Source organism: Mytilus edulis, chromosome 1 (assembly GCF_963676685.1).
Source record: "Mytilus edulis chromosome 1, xbMytEdul2.2, whole genome shotgun sequence".
Classification (NCBI taxonomy): domain Eukaryota; kingdom Metazoa; phylum Mollusca; class Bivalvia; order Mytilida; family Mytilidae; genus Mytilus; species Mytilus edulis.
This window is the reverse complement of record NC_092344.1, coordinates 103,650,790-103,675,630: the sequence shown is the minus strand read 5'-3', so window position 1 is coordinate 103,675,630 and position 24,841 is coordinate 103,650,790. Positions and strand designations below refer to the sequence as shown.

Here is a 24,841-nt window from a genome sequence, read left to right as displayed (position 1 = left end):
GAATGAAAAATGGACACTTGCTACAAATGTTCCAGGCTCTCATATTTGAGAAATTAAATTGTCTTTTTTTTTTCCCGATACAAATTTTTTTTTTTTAAAGTTTCATTATAATCAATGAAATAATTTTAAGGTTCATAGTTTATTGGCTTTTCTGCAAAACACAGTGTGTCAGTTAATATTATACATCTACAAGCTATTATATTGAAATGTTGTTTGATTGTACCAGTATATAATGGGTTCAAACTTATGTGAGGTCAGCTGATGGATGTATTCTAAATTCTACATACATTAATCGAGTTTAAAGACATTACAAGACTTAAGAATGATAAGGGTTAATGTGGAAGGTAAAATAACAAAAATACTGAGCTCATGCAGAGGATGTTTTTTTTTAATTTTATTGTTACAAAATACATTGATAGAAGTTTTCTAACTAGAGAAAGGCTCATAGATGTTTTCTAACTAGAGAAAGGCTCATAGATGTTTTCTAACTAGAGAAAGGCTCATAGATGTTTTCTAACTAGAGAAAGGCTCATAGATGTTTTCTAACTAGAGAAAGGCTCATAGATGTTTTCTTTCTAACTAGAGAAAGGCTCATAGATGTTTTCTAACTAGAGAAAGGCTCATAGATGTTTTCTAACTAGAGAAAGGCTCATAAAATTCGACAAGTAGTCACAACTTGATTAGAAGTATGCAATGAAAATAAACGAAAGTGAATTTTATAAATGTGAAAGAAACTACATTTCAATAAATATATACCCCATGCATTTGTATATTATAAATATGTAATATGTACAAGCCACACATACAGACTTGAGTCCATATTTTTAAACTTCGGTGCATTCCCGTTTTGCTAAATATTCTTTGATTCTAGGATAACCTGCTATTCTCTGTCGATGAGCTAACAATTTGGGAAACTTGTCCAATAAATTTGTGTCCTTTTGCAAAACGCTGGTCAAACCTTCGTATACGGCTACATCAGCCATTGTAAGCTGAAATAAAGGAAATGTTTTACATTTGTTTGAATAAAATATTACCCCTCAAAAACCGGTACAGGTATAATGTAAGATTTGTTATCATGCAGTTTTGTCTTTATTATGTTGTATCATTATTCTTTAACCTGTAGAAAGTGTAAAATGATTTTTTAAAGACAAGTTTCATAGTTGACAAAAGATCCATTCATCCTTAACATGAAAACAGAAATTGTACAGCACGTCGAAAAAAGAAGAAAAAATACTCCAAAATTTACTTCTTCTTACCGTAGAACCAACGAAGAAACCATCTCCACCTTTATTCTGTTTTAGCCATTCCTCAAAAGTTGCAAGCTTATCAGGAACATATTCATTCAACACTTTCCGAATCTTTTCCTCCTTCAATTAAAAACATTTCAATGAACTTTATCTATGTATTATAACTGGTAAATAATTAAGTCGGTGATTTCAATGAACGTTATCTATGTATTATAACTGGTAAATAATAAGTCGGTGATTTCAATGAACGTTGGCTATGTATTATAACTGGAAAATAATTCAGATGGTCATTTCGTTACCACACACTACTTAAATTCTGTACTTAATTCGTTATTTGAAACAAATCGTTTGGAAATTTGACTGAAATCTTAATACAAACGGGATATCTATCACATCTTCATTTTTACAGTAATGTTGTTTATGGAGCTCATAATTTTAGATACGATCCTTATACAATACTTTCGATAATAGATGGATATTTATTTGCGTTAACGACAAGAGAATGTCAGACTTAAAAACAATGAATGCAAATCTCGTTATTTGTTTTTCGATCTGTAGTTTTCTGTGTTTTTCTGTATGTGGATTGTTATTTGTTGGGTGATGATCAATTATTTCTGTGTTGTGTTTGGCGGATTGTTGTTTGTTGTACTAGTGTTGGGTAATCTTTAGTTTCCTGTACTGTTTTTTTAAAGAATGTTATATGTTGGGTTGTGGATTGTTGGTTTATTTGGTTGATCTTGAGTTCTTTTTTTTCTATGGTCATCTAAGGAATTTTACAGTTTCTAAACAATATACAAAAGACAAGAGCTACCTATTTTAGTATTCTTACAATAACTGAAAGTATTTGAAATTTATCTTTACCAACCAAGAGCTGTAATCCTTGGCTAGCGAAGATGCTGAAATCAGGCAACTGCGGGTTTTTTTGTTAGTATGAAGAACTAACTCACCTTAACCAATTACCAGAAAAGTTCACAAACTTCCTAAACATTTTTTTACTTCACAAATAGTATTTCCCTTTACTGGTAACTGGTGTTCTTAAGAAGATAAGGGTGGTGTATAATAGAATATAATGTATAGCATACCTTTTTGTCAGAATCTTTCTCGAGATAATAGCTGTAAAATTCTTCAGACAAGTCATTCACGGTATAAACAATCTGGTCTACCTGGGCCTGGTCCCAGTCAGATTTACCTGCTAATCCTGAAGTAAGAAGCTATAAATCAATTATCAGAGACATGTACAAATGAAACTGGTCTAACAAATCAAACGCAGTTGTGAAAATTTTTACGTTATAATATTCATCGAAGGACAGCCATCCTGCAGTATATTTTTTTGTTTTCAAAAGGTAATAATTTTCAATTCGATAATTATAATTAGCCGTTATTATCTCAACTGCTCTTTTTAGCCGTTCTTAAGCATACATGTATATCATTACCTGTTAGGATGTAAAATAAGTTGATCTATTTTAAATATAAAATATCTGATTTTTTTATGCTCAGGTGGGAGTGAGTGAGTTAAGATCGATCTAAATTGTAATCAGATTGAATACAATTATTCATCAGTTCTCTCTTCTTTTTTCCCAGTTTTCTGACAAATTTTAAGCTATGGTTATTCGTGACATTTGGTTCAGTAACTGTTCATCTTCCAGTAGTTTTGTGATTTTGTTGCGAACATTTATAACTGAAGCTACAATTTCTTCCCTATCGCGAGTTCAGAAGAAGGAAATGCTGTGTTTAACTTACCACAAGTTTTTGCAATAAACCTTGCAATGGCCAGGCTTTGTGTAAGATACTGTCCTTTGTAGTCTAGCATAGGCATCTTCCCATTAGGAAAGGCTGAAGAATAAATATATTATTTCACAAGAGTGCACATGCTGAAATGTCTCGCCTTCTTTACTAATCATTGATATTATGTTGATAGAAATGAATATAAAGCTTTATTACAACTGTCACATAAACTTAACATTAACCAAGAAAACTAAAAAGGAGTAGGTCCGGTAAGACCCCTTTTTGGCCCCAAAATATAGCAGTTTTACAAAATTGTTAAAATGTATACTTTTAGTTATTTATTTGACAGTAGAACGCTTCTGCTACATAAATATGGGCTGTTTTTGACAATACTATGTACATATATCGAGTACTAGCACAGTTAAGTCATGGTAAATTACTGAAATCTTCACAATTCTAGCTTTTTGGTTAAATTTTAGACGGTTTCCGTGTAAAACGAAATTGGCCGCATTCGTGTTCATCCAAAATATTTAAATGTAAGTTGTATTTGATGATATTACATAACATATATAAAGGTTGAGGATGAACACGGATGCGGCCACTTTCATTTTTAACAAAAACCATCTTAAAAGTGACATTTTTCAGCATTTTTGGTAGATTTTTCATATTTAAGCTTGAATCGGAGCATTTTTAATGACTTTATTAGTTAAAATCGTTCACATAAATTAATTGAATGAAATAAAATAGACACTTAAGTGTTTAAAAAGCGGTCAATATCTTTCGTCATATGAACCTGAAATTTGAGGCCAAAATCGGTCCTTACCAGACCTACTCCTTTACCAATGAACCATGAAAATGAGGTCACGGTCAGATGAACCATGCCAGCCAGGCATGTACATCTAACAATTCTTCCATACAATAAATAATGTTGACCTATTGTTTAAAGTTTAAGAAAAACAGACCAAAACACAAAAACTTAACACTGAGCAATAAACCATGAAAATGAGGTCAAAGTCAGATGATACCTGCCAGTTAGACATGTACACCTTACAATTATTCCATACACCAAATATAGTAGACCTATTGCATTACAGAATTAGAAAAACAGACCAATTGGGAAAACACAAAAACTTAACTATAACCACAGAACCATGAAAATGAGGTCAAGGTCAGATGACACCTGCCAGTTGGACATGTACACCTTAGTCCTTCCATACACCGAATATACTAGACCTTTTGCTTATAGTATCTAAGATATGGACTAGACCACCAAAACTAAACCTTGTTCACTGATCCATAAAATGAGGTCGAGGTCAAGTAAAAACTGTCTGACGGGCATGACGACTTTGCAAGGTACACACATACCAAATATAGTTATCCTATAACCTATAATAAGAGAGAATTTAACATAACAAAAAATCTTAACTTTTTTCAAGTAGTCACTGAACCATGAAAATGAGGTCAAGGACATTGGACATGTGACTGACGGAAACTTCGTAACATGAGGCATCCATATACAAAGTATGAAGCACCCAGGTCTTACACCTTCTAAAATAAAAAGCTTTTAAGAAGTTAACTGACGCCGCCGCCAGATCACTATCCCTATATCGAGCTTTCTGCGACAAAAGTCGCAGGTTCGACAAAAAAAATCAAATCCAGGAAGAAAAATAAAAGAAGCAGAAATTAAACAATTGTATATTGACTAGATGTGCTTTATGCTAAGAATAGTTAATCGAAAAATACTCTTCAGTCTCATTAAGTTTGGAAACAGCCGATTCTTTACAAAGTTCTAAATTGTTCATTTATCTAGTGATATAATCAGTCATGTTTCAGTGGCATCGGGAATTGCAACCACAATATAAAACAAAATATCACAAATCATTTTTCATTTTTTTTTTTCTTGAGGTTTAATGTCAATCTTTATTTATACACACAATGTTGATATATTAATAATTTTTCTGTCATTTCTGTAAAATGTTTAGGGAGAGTGGCGACAGAAGTTGGTGGCAGATGTAAGTAATGTAAAGACGGGTAAATTTTGGTACGCCTGTGTATGTTTCACATCATTGTTTTAGCAACTGATACTTTGATTGTTTATTATTTAAAAATTGTAATCAAAATTTATGTTGAAGTAAACAGTAAAACAATTCGGCAAGGATTTTTTTTATGATTGAAAAATACTACGTTTTAAAAGGATCAAGATGCAATAAAGATTTGCCTGTCTCATTTTCTAGTCCTAGTCCAATTCTCAGTAGACTTTCTTCTACCGCTTATGGTTCGAAATATCACCAAACATGATAGCGATGGAGCAGATGAAATAAACTGAACATTCAAATTTCAAATTGCCTTGTACTAATTTTATCCTTGAAAAGAATTATGACTTTATGCTTTTAATCGTTAAAATAAACCACCCTCGAAGGAATTTAACAATTTGGGAAACAGGCGAACCCTTCAGTAATGCCATGAGATAGTGCAAGCTATTTTCTTTAATAATAAAGGGGCACTATATCTAGCCTACGAGATATGAAAAAAAGAGTATGCGCCCTGATTGAAAAAACCTTCTCGTGTTGACCTTTTGGGCTATTCACCTTTTCTACGGACAATAATTGTATATTATAATTTGGATATACGTTTGTGGTTTATGTATGTTTCAAACCAAGTATGAGAATTTGAGTCAAATCGGTGAACATGCATTTGTCAGGCCCCTTAAACGTAAAGAGAAAATGCCACGAGGAATAGTATATAGTTTTTTTTGTAGATTGAGAAGGTTTTGTCTCGTGTGTTGCCGGGTCTCCTTAAGGTTCATCATAACAAACGGACAAACATGGCTGTATTTACATGCCAAAAATTACTCTGAGTTCAGACTTACCTGTGAAGTTGGAAAAGTTTTAATGCCTGGCATCCACTAGATATAATAAAGTTAAATGCATTTTGTGTTTCAGAAAGATAAAATCTCTTATGGATTTTGTTGGCCATTTTTTTTCCTTCATGCAAAAGTGGTGAAAATTAACTAAGTTGTGTACAACTATGAGATGCTCCCTCAGGTAAAACACCGGTTTGTATTTTTTTGATTGTCCTTGATTAACATGGACAAGAGGTATCTTTACAACTATAGGTCAGTTAAAGAGTTTATCTGAGTCAGTGAGTGGACAGTATCAAAGTAATTCCTTCTGCAGAAAGGAAAAAAATGCCAATCAAAAACCAAGAAAGATTCTTTCTTTCTTAAACAAAAAATGCATTTAACTTTTATATATCTAGTGGATGCTAGGCATTTAAACTTTTCCAACTTAACACAGGTAAGTCTGTACACAGAGTAGTTTTTTAGGTAAAAATACGGCCATATTTGTCCATTTGTTATGATGAACCTTAATTTGCCACGAGTTTATGTAGAATATGCACCTATTTTCATTCCAAAACCTGTTTTTATTCAAATTTTGGTCAGTGCTTGCCCTCCCCTTCTTTTCCCCATAAATTTTCGGCTCCATCATTTCCCCTCTTTTAATATATCAGAATCTGTACATTGTGAATCAAAAATACTTACTCTTTTTCTTCTCTGGCCATTCAGATCCTGGAATACGTATGTCGTCAAACTTAATTCCAGCAGCGACACACATAATTCTAGTCAGTTCAGCTCTACCACGAATAGGAAAATAGTACAGTTTATAATCGGCCATGATGGTGTTCGTCTGTAATGATGTGTATTTCACTAAATAGTACTTGTATTAGAAATAAGAACATATAATAGGCTATTCGATCATTAATACACAGCAATACTTTTCTGGTTTAAAAACCGTAACATGATAGTCAATAGAAAGAACTCTCAACATCTACACAAATACTGTAAACAGGTAAATGCTATTTTTAGAACTTTTGCTTGTTACTATATTTTAACCTAGTCGTTTTCATCTGTGTGGTTAAAATCTACAGGGTAATCGATTGTTATTTCAAAATTTTAAGATTTTAAGTGTATTTAAAACAAATTAGGCGCTTCAAAAATTGATAAACGGTTTTTGCTATTCATTCAATGCCGACACTAGCATTCTTTTTAGATTTTTTTTTAACATGAAACGAAGTCCCGTATTTTTCTATTAACTACATTTAAAAGGGGGAGGGGGTATACGTATTTACTAATGTTTTGATATTTAGGATATTATATTGAAAACTCACTAGGGATAACAAACAAAATTAATTTGCAAAATAAGACCTATAATATATATATATAGATGACTCCATGAAAGACTATTTAATCATGTATGTGTTTTTGCAGAAACTATAGTTGATAGCAAGAAATAGTCAATTGCAAACATGACCAGTAGGAAAATGATTAGCAAAATAATATTCAAATAGGACAATATGGCAAAAATTATCTGTCGATTTCTTTAAGGATTTAAAATGACACACATGGACCACCTAATATAAGGTCAGACCTTATATGCAATACGTTTTATATATTATAGATAGACAAAAATTGTAAAAGCAAAAATAAGTTCTAAAAATATATTCAACGTATTTAAACTTGTCTGTAGCCTCAAACCAGTTTTAAACATATTTTTGTGTTTGACCTTACATTTTTAAAACTATAATAGATAAACTGAAGCTTTGAACAACAAAAATTACATTGTACCAGTAAAATTAGATCTATGAATAATTTAAAATTCCGAAATATGCAATTGACTTCTCAAAGGAGAAGTATCCTTGAACCATGTTGACCCCTTCTTTTCATTTTTGCTTATCATCTTAAAACTATAAAGAATAGACAAAAACTTGTGTAAGCAAAAATTACTAGTAACAAAATACTTTGACCCTTGCAGTTTCCATTCCAATCAATTGTTTGGCTGTATTAAACCCCCAAAACATAGTCTGCACTATAATGAGGGGTTCGAAATATTTTACCTTGGCCGAGGAAGCTACATATGCAGAAAAATTGAAACAACTATTTTCGTGAAAAAGCACAAAATACAAACACAAAAATGTTGAATTAACATGTATTTATTTACTTCACTTGATTTTAGATAACGCAAACAACAACTACATACTCTATATATCTAAACACATGGCATCTAGTTTAAGATAACACTGAGAGAGCTTGAAAAAAAAGAGGTCATTACTTTTTTACAATTCTATAGGTGCATGTTTGAATGATCTCAACAGCATTACATGGGACTGGACAAAGAGTGATAACAATGCCAAAAAATTAAGAACCATATTAAAAAGAAGTCTGAATTTGTTTATCATTAGTGTGTCTTTATAACACGGAATACAAAAATGTCTGCAGTGTTAAATGCCAGACTGGACAGTGATCATACTGTACAAAATTTGTTATGTTTTGTATATAATTGGTTAAATTTCAGAAATCTACGCTAACATGTTTAATCGCCACATTATTTATGTATGTGCCTGTGCCAAGTCAAGAGCCTGTAATTCAGTGGTTGTCGTTTGTTTATGTGTTACATATTTGTTTTTCGTTCATTTTTTTACATAAATAAGGCCGTTAGTTTTCTCGTTTAAATTGTTTTACATTGTCTTATGGGGGTCTATTATAGCTGACTATGCGGTATGGGCTTTGCTCATTGTTGAAGGCCGTACGGTGACCTATAGTTATTAATGTCTGTGTCATTTTGGTCTTTTGTGGATAGTTGTCTCATTGGCAATCATACCACATCTTCTTTTTTATATATTGTGAAAATTTGGCATTCTGACTCAAAAGCTTAAAAGCTTTTTCATGTACAAAATACATTTACAAAAAAGTCCCGCAAAGAATGATTATGTATGAAATATCGAAAAGAAGATGTGGTAGGATTGCCAATAAGACAACTCCTCAGAAGAGTCCCAAATGACACAGCAATTCACAGCTTTAGGTCATCGTGCTCTTTTCAACAATGAGCAAAGCACATACCGCATAGTTAGATAAAAAGACTAGATTAGCAAATGTAAATAAAAAGTGTTCGCGCATTGTGGCACCGTTACAGTCCACAATTCCTCTAAAGCCCACAACACCGCTAAAGTGAACTTTAGCGTAAAATTGCTGTGGACTTTAGCGGTGTTGTTGACTTTAAAGGAATTGTGGACTTTAACGGTGCCACAGCGCATCTAAACTATTTCTCTTAAAGTTTAATACACACTTTACGTTTGAAATACATGCAGTTGTTTTGCATTTTTTTAGTTGTCGTTATGCACTTTATTTATTGTTTATTACTGGTTTTCTATTTGCACAAGGAAATGTACTGTTACTACATCTCTCAATGAATGGAGCCCGCTTAACTGTGTGGCATAACTGCATGAATACACAGAACATGGACACCTAACATGACAGGTATTTCAGTGATACACCAGAAACTCTACATAATAAATTACGACATAAGGGACGACTTCTTTCTCTATTGTTAATTTTCCTTTTGTATGTAGTTCAGTGATTGTCGGTGGTTCATGTGTGAGGCAACTATTTTTTGTATGCCCCACCTACGGTATTAGAGGGACATTATGTCTTTTGGTCTGTGCGTGCGTCCGTCCGTCTGTCCTGCTTCATGGTAAAGTTTTTGGTCAAGGTATTTTTGATGAAGTTGAAGTCCAATCAACTTGAAACTTAGTAAACGTGTTCCCTATGATATGATCTTTCTAATTTTAATGCCAAATTAGAGTTTTTACCCTAATTTCACGGTCCACTGAACAAAAGAACAAAAGAAAATGATAGTGCGAGTGGGGCATCAGTATACTGGGGACACATTCTTGTTTTTTTTTTATAAATTAGTCCGTCATTTTTCTCAATTGAATCGTTTCACATTTTATTTCGAGTGGGAGGCTTTTAAAGCCGACTTTACGGTATAGGTTTTTTTCTCATCGTTGACGGTCTTACGGTTGGCTTTGATTGATTACGTCCACTTCATTTGAACTTTGGTGGAAAGTGGCCACCATAGTACCTCATCTCCTTATTTTCACATATGGTATGCACTTATGAGACAGTAATCCAACGACACGAAAACCAAGCTTCTTAAGTTGAGAATACGACCTTCAAGATTCACTTTTTATTCACTGTCAAACTTCATGCATAGCTTGCGGTTGTTTGGTTTTTCAGTTCAGTTTTTATCTATTTGTAATTGTCTTTCAAGCCTTATGCGATTCTTCCTGTTTGTTTAATATGAACTAGAACATACCCGTGATATCGCGGGTCCGTGACTGAATTAAAGTATATAACTATGCCCAAGCCTTATCTTAGTATTAGTACTGTCATCTGATAAAGTCATGCCGATTAAAAGATAGACAATTTTCTCTGCTTTCAAATCTTTCTGTTTGAACCCGTCGAACTGGAACTTATCAATTATTGGTAATATTAATTATTTGGAAAACAAAAGGTCATGGAATGGAGTACTTTTTAATCAACAGCATTGTCCTATATTAGTTATAAATAAAGTTGAATTCTTTGATTCGCTGTTTTACGTCATGACCGCTAAAAAATTGAAACTTATTTTTAGTCCAGATTTTTAGTATTCGTATTGTTATCTTAGAAAGTCTTACGGATTAAAATACTACAATAGGTAACATTTTGACAATTTAGTAGTGTCAACCCTGTGATTATGACCCGTATATATAGCATATTAATCCTGAATACACCGTTTGGTGGTGCGCCTGTCAGATGCGGAACGTATAGATAAAGTAATAGGTAACAGGTGATTATACTATTGGTATCGTTATCGGACTCGACCCGGAACTTCCTAATTATTGGCAATATTATTTACGTGGAAAACAAAAGGGCCTGGAGTGGTGTAATTTTTAATCTACACCTTTGTACTATATTAGTTGTATATAAAGTTGAATTCTTTGATTCGTCGTTTTTACGCGATGACGGCTGACAAATTGGACCTCGTAATTTTAGTATTATAGATATATATTGTAGCCGTGTTACTAAAGCAATTGTTGTAGTGTTGCCAAATTCGGTGCATGTTTATGTATATACAAACATTTTGTATACTGAAATAAAATATCAAATAATACTGGCATGGATTTTAAACTATTGGTATCATGTTTCCTTACTTTGATGGTGATTACAATCTTTTAAATCAGCACATCTATTATGTTTTTTATACCTTCCATCACGTATCCACAATAACCCTGATAGTTGAATATTATCAGTCCTTAATATCATTATATTCGTTAATGGCATGCAATTAATTAAAATGTACCTGTCATATTTGTAAGTCCCATCGCACCTTTGACTTATTCGTCTTTTATTAGGTTTGAAAAATTCATTAAAATATGAAAAGATATTTGGCAGATATGTATTCTATACTATAAAATAGATTCTAAATAAACCAGAAGCTCTGTGGTTAGGTTGGTTACTTATGAAATCGGAAGGCCTGTCTGCCACCATTGGAATTCCATTATGTCCGACGAAACTCGCAGACTCACACGTAGTTTATCATTTATTAAAGAAAACACAACACAGATAGAGAAGATTTTAGACAAACTAATAGAGGATGGAATTATTGGTATGGATGAACGTTCACAAATTCTTGCAAATCCACTTTTAGAAAACCAGCTACATTCGGTCATCGAAAAGATCATCAGAAAACAGGCTTATCAGTCTTTTTTGAGTGCGCTGAAAACAACAGGGAACAATCATGTAGTGGATAAAATTGTCGGATTACATTTTCCAAAAGGTATTAATTCAAATTTATTTTTGAAAATGCTATTCTATGTTAAATTTCTTCATACATATTTGCAGCTAATCTGCGTGTGGATGCACAGTTGTAACCTACATGCATTTGACAGTGGTTAATTATTAGATTCTAACAAAATAAAAAAACAATCCAGCATTTTTTTCTCGAACATTCAATTTGGCGTGTCCTTTGTATTTGAATTAAATTGGTTTTTTTTTTTTTTAATCAATTGTTTTTAACGCAGAATCAACAATTATTTTTTTACATTTCTGCAAGGAGGGTGTATCCTCCTTGATTTCTGTAGCATTTTTTGCCTATAATTTACTTGTTTTTCGTCTATTTTTTTTCTTTTGGTTGTATTGTTGTCTCTGTCTTTTGATTGTTTCATTTGTATTTTCTTTAGATCAAAAAGACAATCAAGGTATGAACAGAGAGAAAACGTACACTGTCAACTCGGTATGTATTATATAACAACTGCATATACGTTTCAGTATCTTTTTCAGTAAACGCGTCATAGTCTAATTTACATTTGTCTAAATGGTAATTATGGTAATTTAGACTAAGTACGTAGATCTGCATTCAGCTCTTACAGATAAAACATACACATTAAAAATACAGATAATGTTTTGTTAAAATTCTCTGTAAATCATATTTTGAAATCATTCTATATTTCGGCGTCTATATCGATCATGCATAGTCCTATTTTTTGTGCTCATTTTTCTTTAGTTTTGGTCCTTTGATGGTTTATCTTTTCTTTAACGGTTGCATTTGATTTGAAAGTTTCCATTCTGTTTGGCCCCGAGCATCACTTATTAAGGAACATTAATTGTCGAAATGCAGTAAATATGGTTCATGTAATTTTAATGTTTTAAAATGAACATTTAACTTTACCAACGTATATAAATATACTTTTATAGGATAATTTTTTCAGTAGCAACTTTGTTGTGTTTTTCATATCTTTACCCAAAGTGAAACATGTTAACTGAACATTGGGTTAACAATTTGCATACGTATATATGTCTACACGTTTATGGTTAATCTATTGTTGTTTGCTTAAACGTTCATTAACATCTATTTCATCCAGAATCCCACTCTTATGAGTGGGTTACTTTTTTCAATTATATGTTGTTCACTATGTCTTATATTACTCCTTTTTTCAGATTGAAGAGGAGGGAGAAGAAAAGTCACATTATGAACAATATGTGAAAGAGAAAACTTTAGAAGAACTGAAATTGGAAAATGACAGATTGAAAACTCAGCAATCAATTGTTAGAGAACAACTGAACGAAAAGTACAAGAAAATTCAAGAGCTGAAAATTGAAGTTCGGAACTACAAAAGACAAAACACAGAATTAAACGAAAAGTTAAAATCATATGAAGAGCTGCAAGTTAGAATGGCAGGTATCGAAGAGGAACTTCAAGATAAAGATAAAATGAATAGAATAATAGAAATTGCACTTTGTGAGCGTAGCGAAGAGATTGATCGATTGCAGAGACAATGTGAAGAATTAAAAGTTGAGAGCGAAGAAAAATCTGAACAAATATCTTATTTGTCAGGACAGATGGAACTCTTGAAAATAGAATTGGGAAAAGCTAGTGAAGATCGACATAGACTAAAACAAACTATCGTTGACATGTCTAACAGTATGGAAGAAAAATTCGTAGACATGATGAGCGCATTAAACGATCTAAAGGCATACAAACAAGCACAATGTGAAGTTACGACACCCCGTAACTCAAGTAGTTCTCGATATCAGTATGGCAGAAGAGGACAACCATTGGTTCTCGCCAAAACAAAATATCGTACACAGCACAAATAAACTCACATATCTTCGAATTCATAGTTTTATTTCAAACATAATGATTTCACTTAATAGTAACTCTATTCAACGCATGTACTATGTCAAAAAAATACCAATTGTAATGTTTATGCATTATTTAGATGAACATGTTTTACATTTAACAATAATTACATTAGATGTATGTTTCATTATAATACGTTATTCTGATTGGCTATCTAGCAATCTCGTGATATTCCTTAATCAATTGCATTAAACAATGCAACTTTTCATTCATGATGACACGAGGTCCCACAATAAAGTGCACAGGTAAATGAAATAAAAACTTGATAAAAGGCGTGTTTTCATGATCCTATAGGTAAAAATGTAATTATAAGTATTGAATGCTTTTTTTTTTGTAACTTTATAGGGTTGTAAAAGCGTTGACCGTGAGCACATTTTTAGTACGCTTCATACAAAATGTACTTCGGTCAACGCTTTTACACCCCAATAAATTTACAAAAAAGAGCATTCAATTCTTAAATATTCTGTGTATATATATGTACATTTTGTGAACTTTTTATAAAAAATATCTATCGGCAACATGTTTGAATAAATATGCCTTTAAGGATGCAAATTTTAAAATCAGTAAAAGAGAAGCGAAAAATACCAGAGACATTTAAACTCATAGATTGAAAATAAACTGACAACGCCATGGCTTAAAGATAAAAAAAAAAAAAAAAAAAAGACAAACAGACAAAAAATAGTACACAAGACACCACATAGAAAACTAAAGACTAAGCAACGAAAACCCACCAACCACTGAGGGTCATCTCAGGTGCTCCGGAAGGATAAGCAGATCCTGCTACACATTGTGGCACCCGTCGTGTTGCTCATGCTATTTTAAACCCGGTTCATAGTCTATTTCGGTAGGTCACATTCGTGAAGAGAGAAGGGGATTGTAGTTACGACATAAAGAACATATCCGATATCATCTGTGAAACGGATATTCCATAACGGTCAACTAACTCGTGATGGCGTCGGTAAAATTTACGAAGGGACGATTTCAACTTCACCATTTTGAAATCTTGATTTAAAAGTTTCCTTATGAGTCACTCGCAGCAATCCTCTATCAAGTAAATCATTATAGGTAACACAAGCCCGGGAATATCGTAATACTTCAATGGGAGATATATACTCCATATGCAGGCTTGCTACATAGACATGGAAAGTTCACAATTGGGAAGATGAAATAATCTCTTTTGTCGACAAGTTTTGTTTTCAACCGATCTTCATTGTCAATTTTTAGATGTAAGTCAAGATATGAGGCAGACTTGACTGTATCTGTTGTATTATTTATCTATAGTTTGATTGGATAGATGCGTACAACATAGACTAAGTCACCAAATTTTGAATTATTGAGTGAGAGAACATCAGCTATATAAACGGAAAGTAAAGTTAAAGGATAATTCTAACTTCTTTTCTTTCTTTATAAGAAGTTCACGTTTAAAGTCAGCCTCACAATAAAAAGGGAACAAGTCGGCAAGAAGAGGGGCACAATTGGTTCCCATGGAAATGCCGATATGTTGTTGAAAAAAACACGTCCTCTAAACTCAACAAATATGTTGTCAATCATGAAATCAAGCATCGTGAAGTCAGTTTCAGAGAATTTTTTGGTTGAATCAGAGTGATTTTTTTACAAAGTAGGATGTGTCCTTCCTAAGACAAGATTATAGTATCTACGTTGGCCATTCTTTTTTATGAAACAAAGCAATACCAACTCTTTCAATTTGTCTTTAAGTTTGGAATGGGGAAATTCAATGCTTGGGTTAAGTGTTGAAAAGTTTTAATAACTATCAATACTTTTGCAAGAGTATTAGATTGTATGTACTCTACAATATCCGTTGTTTGTAAGGACACGTATGTAGTTTATGTAGTTTATGTATCCAATACTGGGATGGAAGATTCATTTGCATCGAGGCAGTAATTCAGACAAAAAATCCTCAATTTCTTACTTTTTTCAATTGCTTCTGCCGCTTAGAAATGCTGCACATAAACATACTCCCTCTGCTTTTAGACTTTTAAAATTTTGTTAATGATATTTTGGTAAATGTCTTTTCACAGTTCTTCCACTCATGATATATGAAACCAGGGATTATATTATGTTTTTACCGTGGCTTTTTATAATTTCATTCTGAGTTTTGCCTTCTTCCTTGTCAGAACAAATAGAAATAAGAAGATGTGACCTGAGTGCCCGACTCTTGATCCAAGTCACTGGCAATGTGTAAAAAGTAAACAATGATAGTTCGAAGTCTATATATATATATATCAAGTCATATTTTTGTTTTTCTGCTGTTTTATGATATAAAGCATTAAATATCATGGTCGCATAGCCGAGTGTTTGCAGAGTTGCCTCTGGATATTTTTTTTACTGATAGTTTTAAGAAATACTATTTATCTGTTATATAAGTATGTTACACAAAATTATTAACATACATGAAATTGTTGATCCTGTACATATTTTTATACGACCGCAAAAATTAAAAATTTGTTGGTCGTATAATGGTATCACGTCGTCGTCGTCGTCAGTGTCGTCCGAAGACAGATGACCACCCTACAGATGGTTTCCGGATAATAACTTTATTATGAGTCAATAGAAATCAACAAAATTTTAACACAAGTTTTATAACTAACCAATAAAGGACGGTTGGGATTGATTTAGGGGGATATGGTCCTAACAGTTTAAGAATTATGGGCAAAAAAGAGGCTCAAAAAAGCATTTTTCTAGTTTCAGACAATAACTTGTGTTTAAGTGCATGGATCTCTCTGAAATTATACCACAAATTTCCATACCACAAAGGAGGGGGGATAGGTCCTTTGTCGGGACTCCGGGATCGAATGTTTTTAAGCTCGAGATTTCGGGATTGACCCTCTCGGGATCCGGGAATTCTTTATTCGAATTTCGGGACCTCGAGATTTCGTTATTTTAAGCCCGGGATTTCGGGATCAGGACCCCTTCTACCCCCCCCCCCCCCCCCTCTCACAAAGGGATGGTTATAAATGGCTTGGGAGGGGGGTCATGGCTCAAACCGTTTAGGAATTAGGGGGGGAAAGGGGGGAAACAAGGGTTTCTTGGTTAATGGACAATTAAGAAAATTTTAAACCAGTGTAAGGGAGGTATTCCAAAAGTATTCTAAACATAAAAACATAAAATGTTGGATTACCTCCCTTACACTGGTTTTAAATTATGTATAATGAAATATTGTATTTTCTTGAGGAGGTTATTTAAGAAGTAACTATTAAATTTATGCTGATGTATTAATTTTCTATTATAAGACCTTTAAATTAAAAGATGTATTTTTAAAAATAGGTAATTATGGCTGCATCTCCAATGGAAATTTGAATTGAAATTATGACCAGTTAAGGAAACAATTTTTTTTTGGATAAATTAGAGGTGGAAAAAATTTAAATGGGGGGTGTAAAAAGAAATTGGGGAGGGGGGATACAATCTAATTTTTTTTTAGGTTGGGGTAAATATTCAACAGTGCATAGTGTATTGCATAAAATTAAAAAAGTTTTTTTTTAATTTTTATTTTGGGGAGGGGGCAATTCGCAACAGTAAAGTGTATTAGACAAGAGCAAAAAATTGAGCATATTACCAATTCTAAGTTCTTTGACTACAGTTGTTCTGTGTCCGAAACCTATTATGTGTCAAATATTTAATTACAATCCAAATTCAAGCCTATATCAAGTGTGAAAATTGTGTTAACTTTTTCCTCAACGGTTCAGGGTTGGACCTCTGCGGTCGTATTCATCTGCGCTTGGCGAAGCAATTTATTTTATAAGTGTTAGTACTTGTTGTGGAATCAATGATTATAGCGGTGTTAGCCTGGATAACTTTACTCAAAAATAGGAGGTGTGCCTATGTTGGTAGAAATATATTGCATACAGATAACAGAATATCCACATTAATGAACGTGACTTTCCCCGAACTTAATTTGCCCTCAAAACATCAGCACATGATATTCTCATATATATTTCTACACAGACAGACAAACAAACCCCAAATAACAACTTATAAAGGATAACACGATGCATGATTTAAGTAACATTAGACTTTAACGAAAAAAGCTCAAAACCAATATGTTTAAAATAGATGCTTTTCGCACTAAAATTTTACGTTCGTTGATTTCTAAGATTGAAACCTGTCGAATTTTACCATGCCACATTCATTCTGAGAGCAATAAGGCAGAGAGAGAAAGACTTTTAGCAAAACTGCTAACAAAACATTGTGTGCCTGATGTCGAGACTGGTAAGAAAATATGGATATTGGTGTTGTACATTGTACTGTGTCACCCTCTAGTTCTGAACATCTTCATAGTCTATAATTATTTCCATTTTACACACATGAGCAATCCCTTTTGCTGCCAAAGTGAAATGTTTGTCTTTTAAACAAAATTCTTGTTAAGAATTAAATGGTTTATTGTCATGATTGTCAACATCACAATAATCTGATAATCATATAATGTCAGTCTCAGAAGATTTCAAAAGATTGTACCAAAAAGTATAGTTTTGGTGGGAATGAAGTCCTGGAAGTATACTGAGTGTATGGCAGTTTTTGATGTGAAAAATGAATAAAGAATGTGCATGCCATAAGAAATAAAAAACCCAAATGGGAAAGTTCAATGGCTTGATTAATTTTTTTGAAATTCCATACATTGTAGGTAAACTTGTCTAAAGGCACCTAAAATACTCCAAGTCTAGCTATGGACTACCTGTACATACATAAAAAAAATTGTAAATAATCTACATTACTTAAAAGATAATTTTCAAAGAATAAAGAACCTTTTTTCCTCAAACACATGTCAAATGTGACCTAGTCCTCCTTTATTATATTTACAACCAGGTTTTACAGTTGTTTTTACTTGATTTACTGAATGGGTGCCACATGTGGAGCAGAATCTGCTTTCACTTCCAGAGAGCCCAATTTCACCTTAAGTTTTTGGTGGGGTTCTTGTTTCTCTGTCTTTTAGTTTTCTATGTTGTATTTTGTTTTATACTGCTTGTACTGTTTGTCTTTCTCAATCTAATTAAAAACCGATCTCTCATCGCTCCCGTTTTCTGATATGTCGCGTGGGAGATCTTACAAAACCGGCTTTGAGGTCACATATGAGTGAACTAGAAGTTATGAATTTATAACGATATGCAAATGAGTTGACGACCTATTTATAAGCCAATCAAAAAAGTTTATGAATTATTTTGACTGGCAATTTCGTCGTAAATAAAATGAGTTACATCCCTTTGCCTTACGATAAACTTTCAGGATCGTGGAAGACTCGATTTCATTGGCCGAAAAAGACACACCTACGAGGTCAGTCACATGTGACCTCAAAGCGGGTTTCGTTAGATCTCCTACGCAACATATCAGAAAACGGGAGTGATGAGAGATAGGTTTTTAATTAGATTGTGTCTTTCTGTCATGTTAATGTTTTTGGTAATGGCATTGTCAGTTTGTTTTCAATTTATGAGTTCCCTTTGGTATTTTTTACCTCTCTTTCTTTATACACTGTTCAAGGTCTTCTCTGATTTTTAAATTTATAAATTGAGATAATTCTGATCAAAGTAGAAATAAAGAAGTAGGTTCGATAATGCCCTAAAATGGCCCCCTTTTTTACCTTAAATTTCAAATTAGTATTTATTGACCAATATCACAATTAGAGTCATAGCTAATACATTGACTAGATACAAATATAGGAAAAAAGCCTTTTCATTAAAAATTTACGTTCCTGCTTTCTACTGATGACGTTACAAACAGTACTTATTTTAATTTTCTACGAAAAATCAATGAAAATTGGTATATTTGCATAGATTATTGGACAGGAAACATTGAGCGCATATGTCGACAACAAAGAGCTTTGAACACAATGTTTGTAATGACATTTGACATATTTTACTGTAATATTTAGTTTGTCGATGTCTGCGCTCTATGTTTCCTGGTCCTAAATTTGGTTGAAATCCAGTCAATTTTGTAAAATTTCGTCAAAATCTCTTATTTTGACCTATTTTGGATGTAGAAATCAAGGCTTTAGAATAAAACTTTGACACAAATAGTTCTATTTTACTTTCGTACATGTCTTTAAGACAACTTTAAACATATTTCATCTTGTACCATTCAATTTTATAATCGGGGCCAAATATGACACTAACAGAACTTACTCATTTGTATATTGCATTTATTGTTAATTAGTTATCAATATTATTATATTTTAAAAAAAAAGTCTGCTTTCTGCTTTTACTTCAATCTTAAATTGGGAGTAATTTTTATACATGCATTGTTCATCTACTCATAGCTTGCATACATGTACTTTCCATGTTAAGAATGGTGAGAGTAAAGCAGTGGCACACCTTTAACTGTCCACAATGAAAATTGTCTAATAAATAATTAAATAACTGAAAATAAGTTGAACAAGAGTCAAATTAATTAAAGGACAAAACAAATGCATTGTATCATTGTGTTAACTTAAAACTTTAAAGAAAATTATGTACATGTGATCAACATACAAAATTCTCATTTCAGTAAAAATCTACAAAACAAAATTTCCTGAGCCTGTCAAACTGATAGAGGGATTATATCAGCCATTGAAAGAATCACGTAGAGAAGGAGCACTAACTTTTCACTGTACATCAAAGTTTAAAGGCAGATTGTGGAAGGCTTGTCTTCAGTTAACATTTCCTTTAAGATTTACTTGTGTTGGTGTACATACAGACCTTAATAAAGCCAAGGAAAATGCATACCTTGAAGCTTGTGAAATGTATTGGGTGAGTAAGAAAATGCATACTTTAAAACTTGTGAAATGTATTGGCCTATTGGGTGATCGATGAGTTATAACAATTCTTTACAAAAAATAAAAGAAGAAAGAAAAAGTCAATTCTGTTGCAGGTTTATTGATATTGCATTTCCTACAATTTATTTTGGATATACAAATGTACTGCATATCTCGTGGATTTAGACATTTTCACCACAGTTACCCACTTGGCTATGATACTTTTAATATAGTCATATTAGGTCGATTTACAATCATATTAAGCGGATTCATTATTATTAGTTGCATACCAATTTTCGTGGGTTTTCATGTGTACAGGTGAACCAAATGTTCAACGAATAACATATTTTTTAAAGGCTTTCTAGACAGACATTAGCAAAACCACTACATCAGATATCCACAAATAAGCATGTTTTCAGCAATCCACGAAATTTGATACACACGAAAATAAAAGAATCCACAGTTACAGTATATAAGATTGACACAAAGAAATGTATCTTACAAAAACACAGACCAGACGTTGCAGGTCTGACATATGTAAGGTACTTCTACATCCCCACGAAAAAAGACACTAAAGAACAGATCTGATATTACTCACTGTTACTGACTGCTAGTTCAAAGCGAATAACAACTAATAAGAAATCATGCATTTAAGACTAAAATATCAATCAGTACACATCTAGTATTCAATGGATTTAGTGTAAAGACGTCATTAACAGTCAGAGAAAAACATGACCTTGTGCAATGACATATTACAGGTATTGACAGAATGTAATGAATGTTCATATGTATATAAAGAATTAATGATATTTAGTTTTAAACTTTGATTTTAGTTTACTGTCAAAAAATCAATATTAATACCATTAAAAGCAATATTCAAAGATCTAATTACAGTGGTGAATGGGTAACCTTATGGAAAAGTTTATTCAAAGGAGTTACCCAGACCATAACTTAATTTCTTGGCTCGATATATAAACAGCTCTGTCAAAATTAAGATGTGCTATCCTGTTTGAAATAAGTTTTCTTCAAGTACTTTCAAACCAAATCTTTGTATCTCTAGAAAAGTTTAATAAAAGTTTTAAGTTATTTGCGGTAACAAAATCCCTGACATAATAATTTGCCAGTAATACATAAATTATGTTCATTATAAATTCAAAATGTCACAACAAACACGAGCATAGAGAATGAGTGTGATATACATGAATAAACATTGTAAGATGGTGCCAAAAGAAAATTAACAATAGGGAAAAATTGTCCCTTGTGTCACTATTTTAGTGTAGTCTGAGTTTTATATTAACACAACAACAACGAAAACAGTATGATGCCATTCCTGGTGACATTTTAATTAAATATATTATTTCATACCAATGTAATTGTGTACCTTTAATAATGACATTTGTACTGTTATGTATTTCAGTATTTAGGTCTCTTATATAACAATGGGTGTGTTACTCCAGAGAGGCTTTGGGAGCTTATAGAACAGATGTATGAAGAAATTGATGGACCACAAGTCAGACGTGAAAAAAACTTTTATTATTGTACCAGTCAAATTGTTATGGATGGAATTAGCAGCTGGTTGACAGAAATTAAAATTCGCTGGCCACTGATATTATGTGTGAATGCAACCGGAACCTCTCCATACAACAGTCAGTTTGAAGCAGCATTACTAGCAGCTATGCAGCTCAAGGTTAGTTTCATCATTAAAGCCATGGGTATGACTGGAAAAAAATGTCATTTGTAATATTAAAAATTCACCTGTAAAAAAAATTGGGTTGCATGGGTAAAACTAATAGATTATTTTGATTTTGAAAAAGAGATGGGATTGATCTCATTAAAAGAGCCCTGAGATGACATGTTACCTACAAATGTCCCCAGGTTCATGTCCTTTTTTAAAATACATTAGATGTATGATTCATTATAATAGGTTATTTTGATTGGCAATCTTGCAGCATTCTGAAATTAACATTCATTTCAAAATGAATTGTAACATTCATGAAGACACATGTTTCCACAATAAAGTGCACAGGTAAATAAAAGTTATACATGAATCAAAACAAAACAAACAGACATAATAGGTAAAAATGTCCAAAATATAGCATAGCTACTTTTACTTTGTCAAAGGAGTAGGTTCAGTAAGACCCCTTTTTGGCCTCAAAATATAGCAGTTTTAGAAAATTGTGAAAATTTAATCGTTTAGATATTTATTGCAAAGTAGAATGCTTCTGCTACATAAATATGGGCTGTTTTTGACAAAACAATGCACATATATCGGGTACTAGCATCATAAAGTCATGCTAAATTACTGAAATCTTCACAATTGTAGCATTTTAGTTAAATTTTAGACGGTTTCCGTCTGAAATGAAAGTGGCCGCATTCGTGTTCATTCATAATATTGAAATGTAAGTTGTATTTGATAATAATACATAATATATATAAAGGTTGAGGATGAACACGGATGCGGCCACTTTCATTTTTGACGGAAACCGTCTAAAATTTAACTAAAATGCTACAATTGTGCTGAAAAGTGACGATTTTTGGCATATTTGATAGATTTTTCATATTTAAGCTTCAATCAGGGCGTTTTAAATGACTTATTAAGTTAAAATCTTCCCCATTAACTACTTGAATCAATTGAAATAGACACTTAAGTGTTTAGAAAGTGTCTAAAATCTTTCGTTAGATGAACTTGAAAATTGAGGCCAAAATCGGCCCTTGCCGGACCTACTCCTTTAAAATAGAAATGAATGAAAAACATTACATAAAAGTTTTAATATTTATAGTTTAAAGTTTGAAAAAGATGAAGTTTTATATGATATGAGATATTTTTCTTTTCAGTGTTATTGCTTTCTTGATGGAAAAAATAACTTAAAATTTCCACAGAGGAGAAGTCTAAGGAAAAGTGTTTTGTTTCATGAATTTGTACCAAGTTTAGAGAATTTTGATGCAGATTGTATAATTCATGTAGATGCATCCTTTTATGGATTTGGTGCATATTTGAACATTAAAAATGAAGATAAGGTCCGGTGGTTTACAGAACTTTGGCCGCAGGAAGTACAGTCCAAATACTTGTCTTTTCATGTTAAAACCTTCAGTTCAAGGTTTGCAGAAATGTATGCCTTTGTCACAGCCTGTTATACCTGGAAACATAAATTTGCCAATAAACGTGTGCTCTGTTATTCCGACTGTCTGTCAACTGTAGATATTGTCAATAGAGGATTATATGTGAACAGGAAAGTATATTCTAAATATTCAAAGTTAACAAGAATTCTACAATCATTAGTGGACAAGTATAACATTGAATTTTTAGCCTGTCACAAGCAAAGGGAATTTAATAAACTAGCAGATTTGTTATCAAGACATTGTGTAGAAGAATTTAGGAAAGAAATTCCAGAAGCTTTCCAGAAATCAAAGAAAGTTAAACAACTGACATTTTGTTATCCACTGGTTGAAAATGACACAGTAAAAAATCAAGAAAACCATCACAAAGAAACAAAATAAAGAAAGAAAATTTCATACAGATTCATAATAAAGTTTAATATCATACACTTATTTACTGGTTATGAGGAAAATACCAAAATTATTGTCCCACGTCAGATGCTGTCCAGGGGACCAGTAAGATTCAGGGGTGGATCCAGCCATTTTATAAAGGGGGGGGTGTCCTAACCCAGGACAAAAGGGGGGGGGGTTCCAACTACATGTCCCCATTCAAATGCATTGATCGTCCAAAAAAAAGGGTTTCCAACCCCGGAATACACCAATATTTTTTAAATAATGAAGATTGATCATGTCGGTTTGTCTATTCATTTTGAGATAGGAACTTGATGTGAGCTATACGGTTAGGTCCACGTTTAATGGTCGCACATTTTCTTTGAATTTTGAAACTGATTTAACTTGAATAACAAACAGTATTATTTATTTACTCACATGAAACAAACCCGGATGTGGTATTCAGTACGTAGGAGAAACTGGACGATATTTATCTAAACGCACTCAAGAACATCTGTATCGTTTTAAAAGACCCAATAAGTTCAAAAGTATCATTTACCAACACCTTAAAAAGCACAACCATCCTTTTAAATATTTAGCAGTTCAACCTTTAGAAGTAGTAAATAAGCAGCCTGGTGAATCTCATTCAAAGTTTGTACGATCACGGAAAATAATTGAATTAAATTGGATTAAAAAATTACAGACAGTCTACCCTCTCGGTCTTAATGATAATATCATGGGAATTGGTAATATATCTAGAACCGATTCCGTTAACATTTTGGATATAGTTTCTAAAACTGTTCGTAAAAACCGTTCTCACGGTCGTAGGACAAATCGCAATCAAAGAAAATTTCGGACCAATCATACCAATATTTCGGACCTAATTTCTATTTCAAAAAACATCCGCAGACATTATCTGTTAACAAAACTCTGTTCATTACCGGTTAATAAGTTAAATAAAATTTTGGAGGATTGCAACATAATTTCATATAGCAGTCCTAAGTATGAAATTGTTCAAATTATTATGGCATATTGTTATTCTAAACTATTTCCCAAAATTGATCGCCCTGAAGATCATAAAAAACATTTTATTAAAAGTATGTCAATAAAGGTTTTGATTTTGTAAA

The 24,841-nt window shown here is 32.5% G+C and overlaps 3 protein-coding genes and 1 long non-coding RNA gene across 5 annotated transcripts; 3 read left to right on the top strand and 1 right to left on the bottom strand.

Annotated features, from left to right (window-relative positions):
* Positions 1 to 319: 319 nt before the first annotated feature.
* On the top strand, positions 320 to 764 carry LOC139498813 (uncharacterized). Its single transcript, XR_011658022.1, has 2 exons — positions 320 to 440; positions 648 to 764. It is a non-coding gene; the product is annotated as an uncharacterized lncRNA (long non-coding RNA).
* On the bottom strand, positions 368 to 6,826 carry LOC139498805 (hematopoietic prostaglandin D synthase-like). The gene is made up of 5 exons (XM_071287365.1): positions 6,514 to 6,826; positions 2,988 to 3,080; positions 2,330 to 2,445; positions 1,257 to 1,367; positions 368 to 989 (listed from the first exon to the last, which is right to left on the bottom strand). The coding sequence occupies exons 1-5, from the start codon at positions 6,644 to 6,646 to the stop codon at positions 825 to 827; spliced, it is 618 nt and encodes a 205-aa protein (XP_071143466.1). The 5' UTR covers positions 6,647 to 6,826; the 3' UTR covers positions 368 to 824.
* Positions 6,827 to 9,165: 2,339 nt separating this feature from the next.
* LOC139498780 (uncharacterized) lies at positions 9,166 to 23,771 on the top strand. Of its 2 annotated transcripts, none has more exons than XM_071287331.1 (4): positions 9,166 to 9,285; positions 19,982 to 20,223; positions 21,646 to 21,915; positions 23,064 to 23,771. In XM_071287331.1, the coding sequence occupies exons 1-4, from the start codon at positions 9,279 to 9,281 to the stop codon at positions 23,724 to 23,726; spliced, it is 1,182 nt and encodes a 393-aa protein (XP_071143432.1). In that variant the 5' UTR covers positions 9,166 to 9,278; the 3' UTR covers positions 23,727 to 23,771. The 2 variants fall into 2 exon arrangements, with proteins under 2 accessions (XP_071143432.1, XP_071143422.1); XM_071287321.1 differs by lacking the exon at positions 9,166 to 9,285 and adding an exon at positions 17,370 to 17,716.
* On the top strand, positions 11,269 to 13,616 carry LOC139498788 (tropomyosin-like). The gene is made up of 3 exons (XM_071287343.1): positions 11,269 to 11,626; positions 12,030 to 12,082; positions 12,787 to 13,616. Exons 1-3 carry the CDS (start codon positions 11,350 to 11,352, stop codon positions 13,444 to 13,446), a joined length of 990 nt encoding a protein of 329 aa, XP_071143444.1. The 5' UTR covers positions 11,269 to 11,349; the 3' UTR covers positions 13,447 to 13,616.
* Positions 23,772 to 24,841: the final 1,070 nt, after the last annotated feature.

Excerpts from the sequence above, each read along its gene's own strand:
- LOC139498788 (XM_071287343.1), top strand. The coding sequence starts at position 11,350 with ATGTCCGACGAAACTCGCAGACTCACACGTAGTTTATCATTTATTAAA. Across the intron at positions 11,627-12,029 it reads CGGATTACATTTTCCAAAAG|ATCAAAAAGACAATCAAGGT; the intron begins GTATTAATTCAA and ends TATTTTCTTTAG. Across the intron at positions 12,083-12,786 it reads AAACGTACACTGTCAACTCG|ATTGAAGAGGAGGGAGAAGA; the intron begins GTATGTATTATA and ends TCCTTTTTTCAG.
- LOC139498780 (XM_071287321.1), top strand. The coding sequence starts at position 17,548 with ATGTTTAAAATAGATGCTTTTCGCACTAAAATTTTACGTTCGTTGATT. Across the intron at positions 17,717-19,981 it reads TGTGCCTGATGTCGAGACTG|TAAAAATCTACAAAACAAAA; the intron begins GTAAGAAAATAT and ends TTCTCATTTCAG. Across the intron at positions 20,224-21,645 it reads AAGCTTGTGAAATGTATTGG|TATTTAGGTCTCTTATATAA; the intron begins GTGAGTAAGAAA and ends TATGTATTTCAG.
- LOC139498805 (XM_071287365.1), bottom strand. The coding sequence starts at position 6,646 with ATGGCCGATTATAAACTGTACTATTTTCCTATTCGTGGTAGAGCTGAA. Across the intron at positions 3,081-6,513 it reads ATGGCCAGAGAAGAAAAAGA|CCTTTCCTAATGGGAAGATG; the intron begins GTAAGTATTTTT and ends TTTATTCTTCAG. Across the intron at positions 990-1,256 it reads GTTTCTTCGTTGGTTCTACG|CTTACAATGGCTGATGTAGC; the intron begins GTAAGAAGAAGT and ends CCTTTATTTCAG.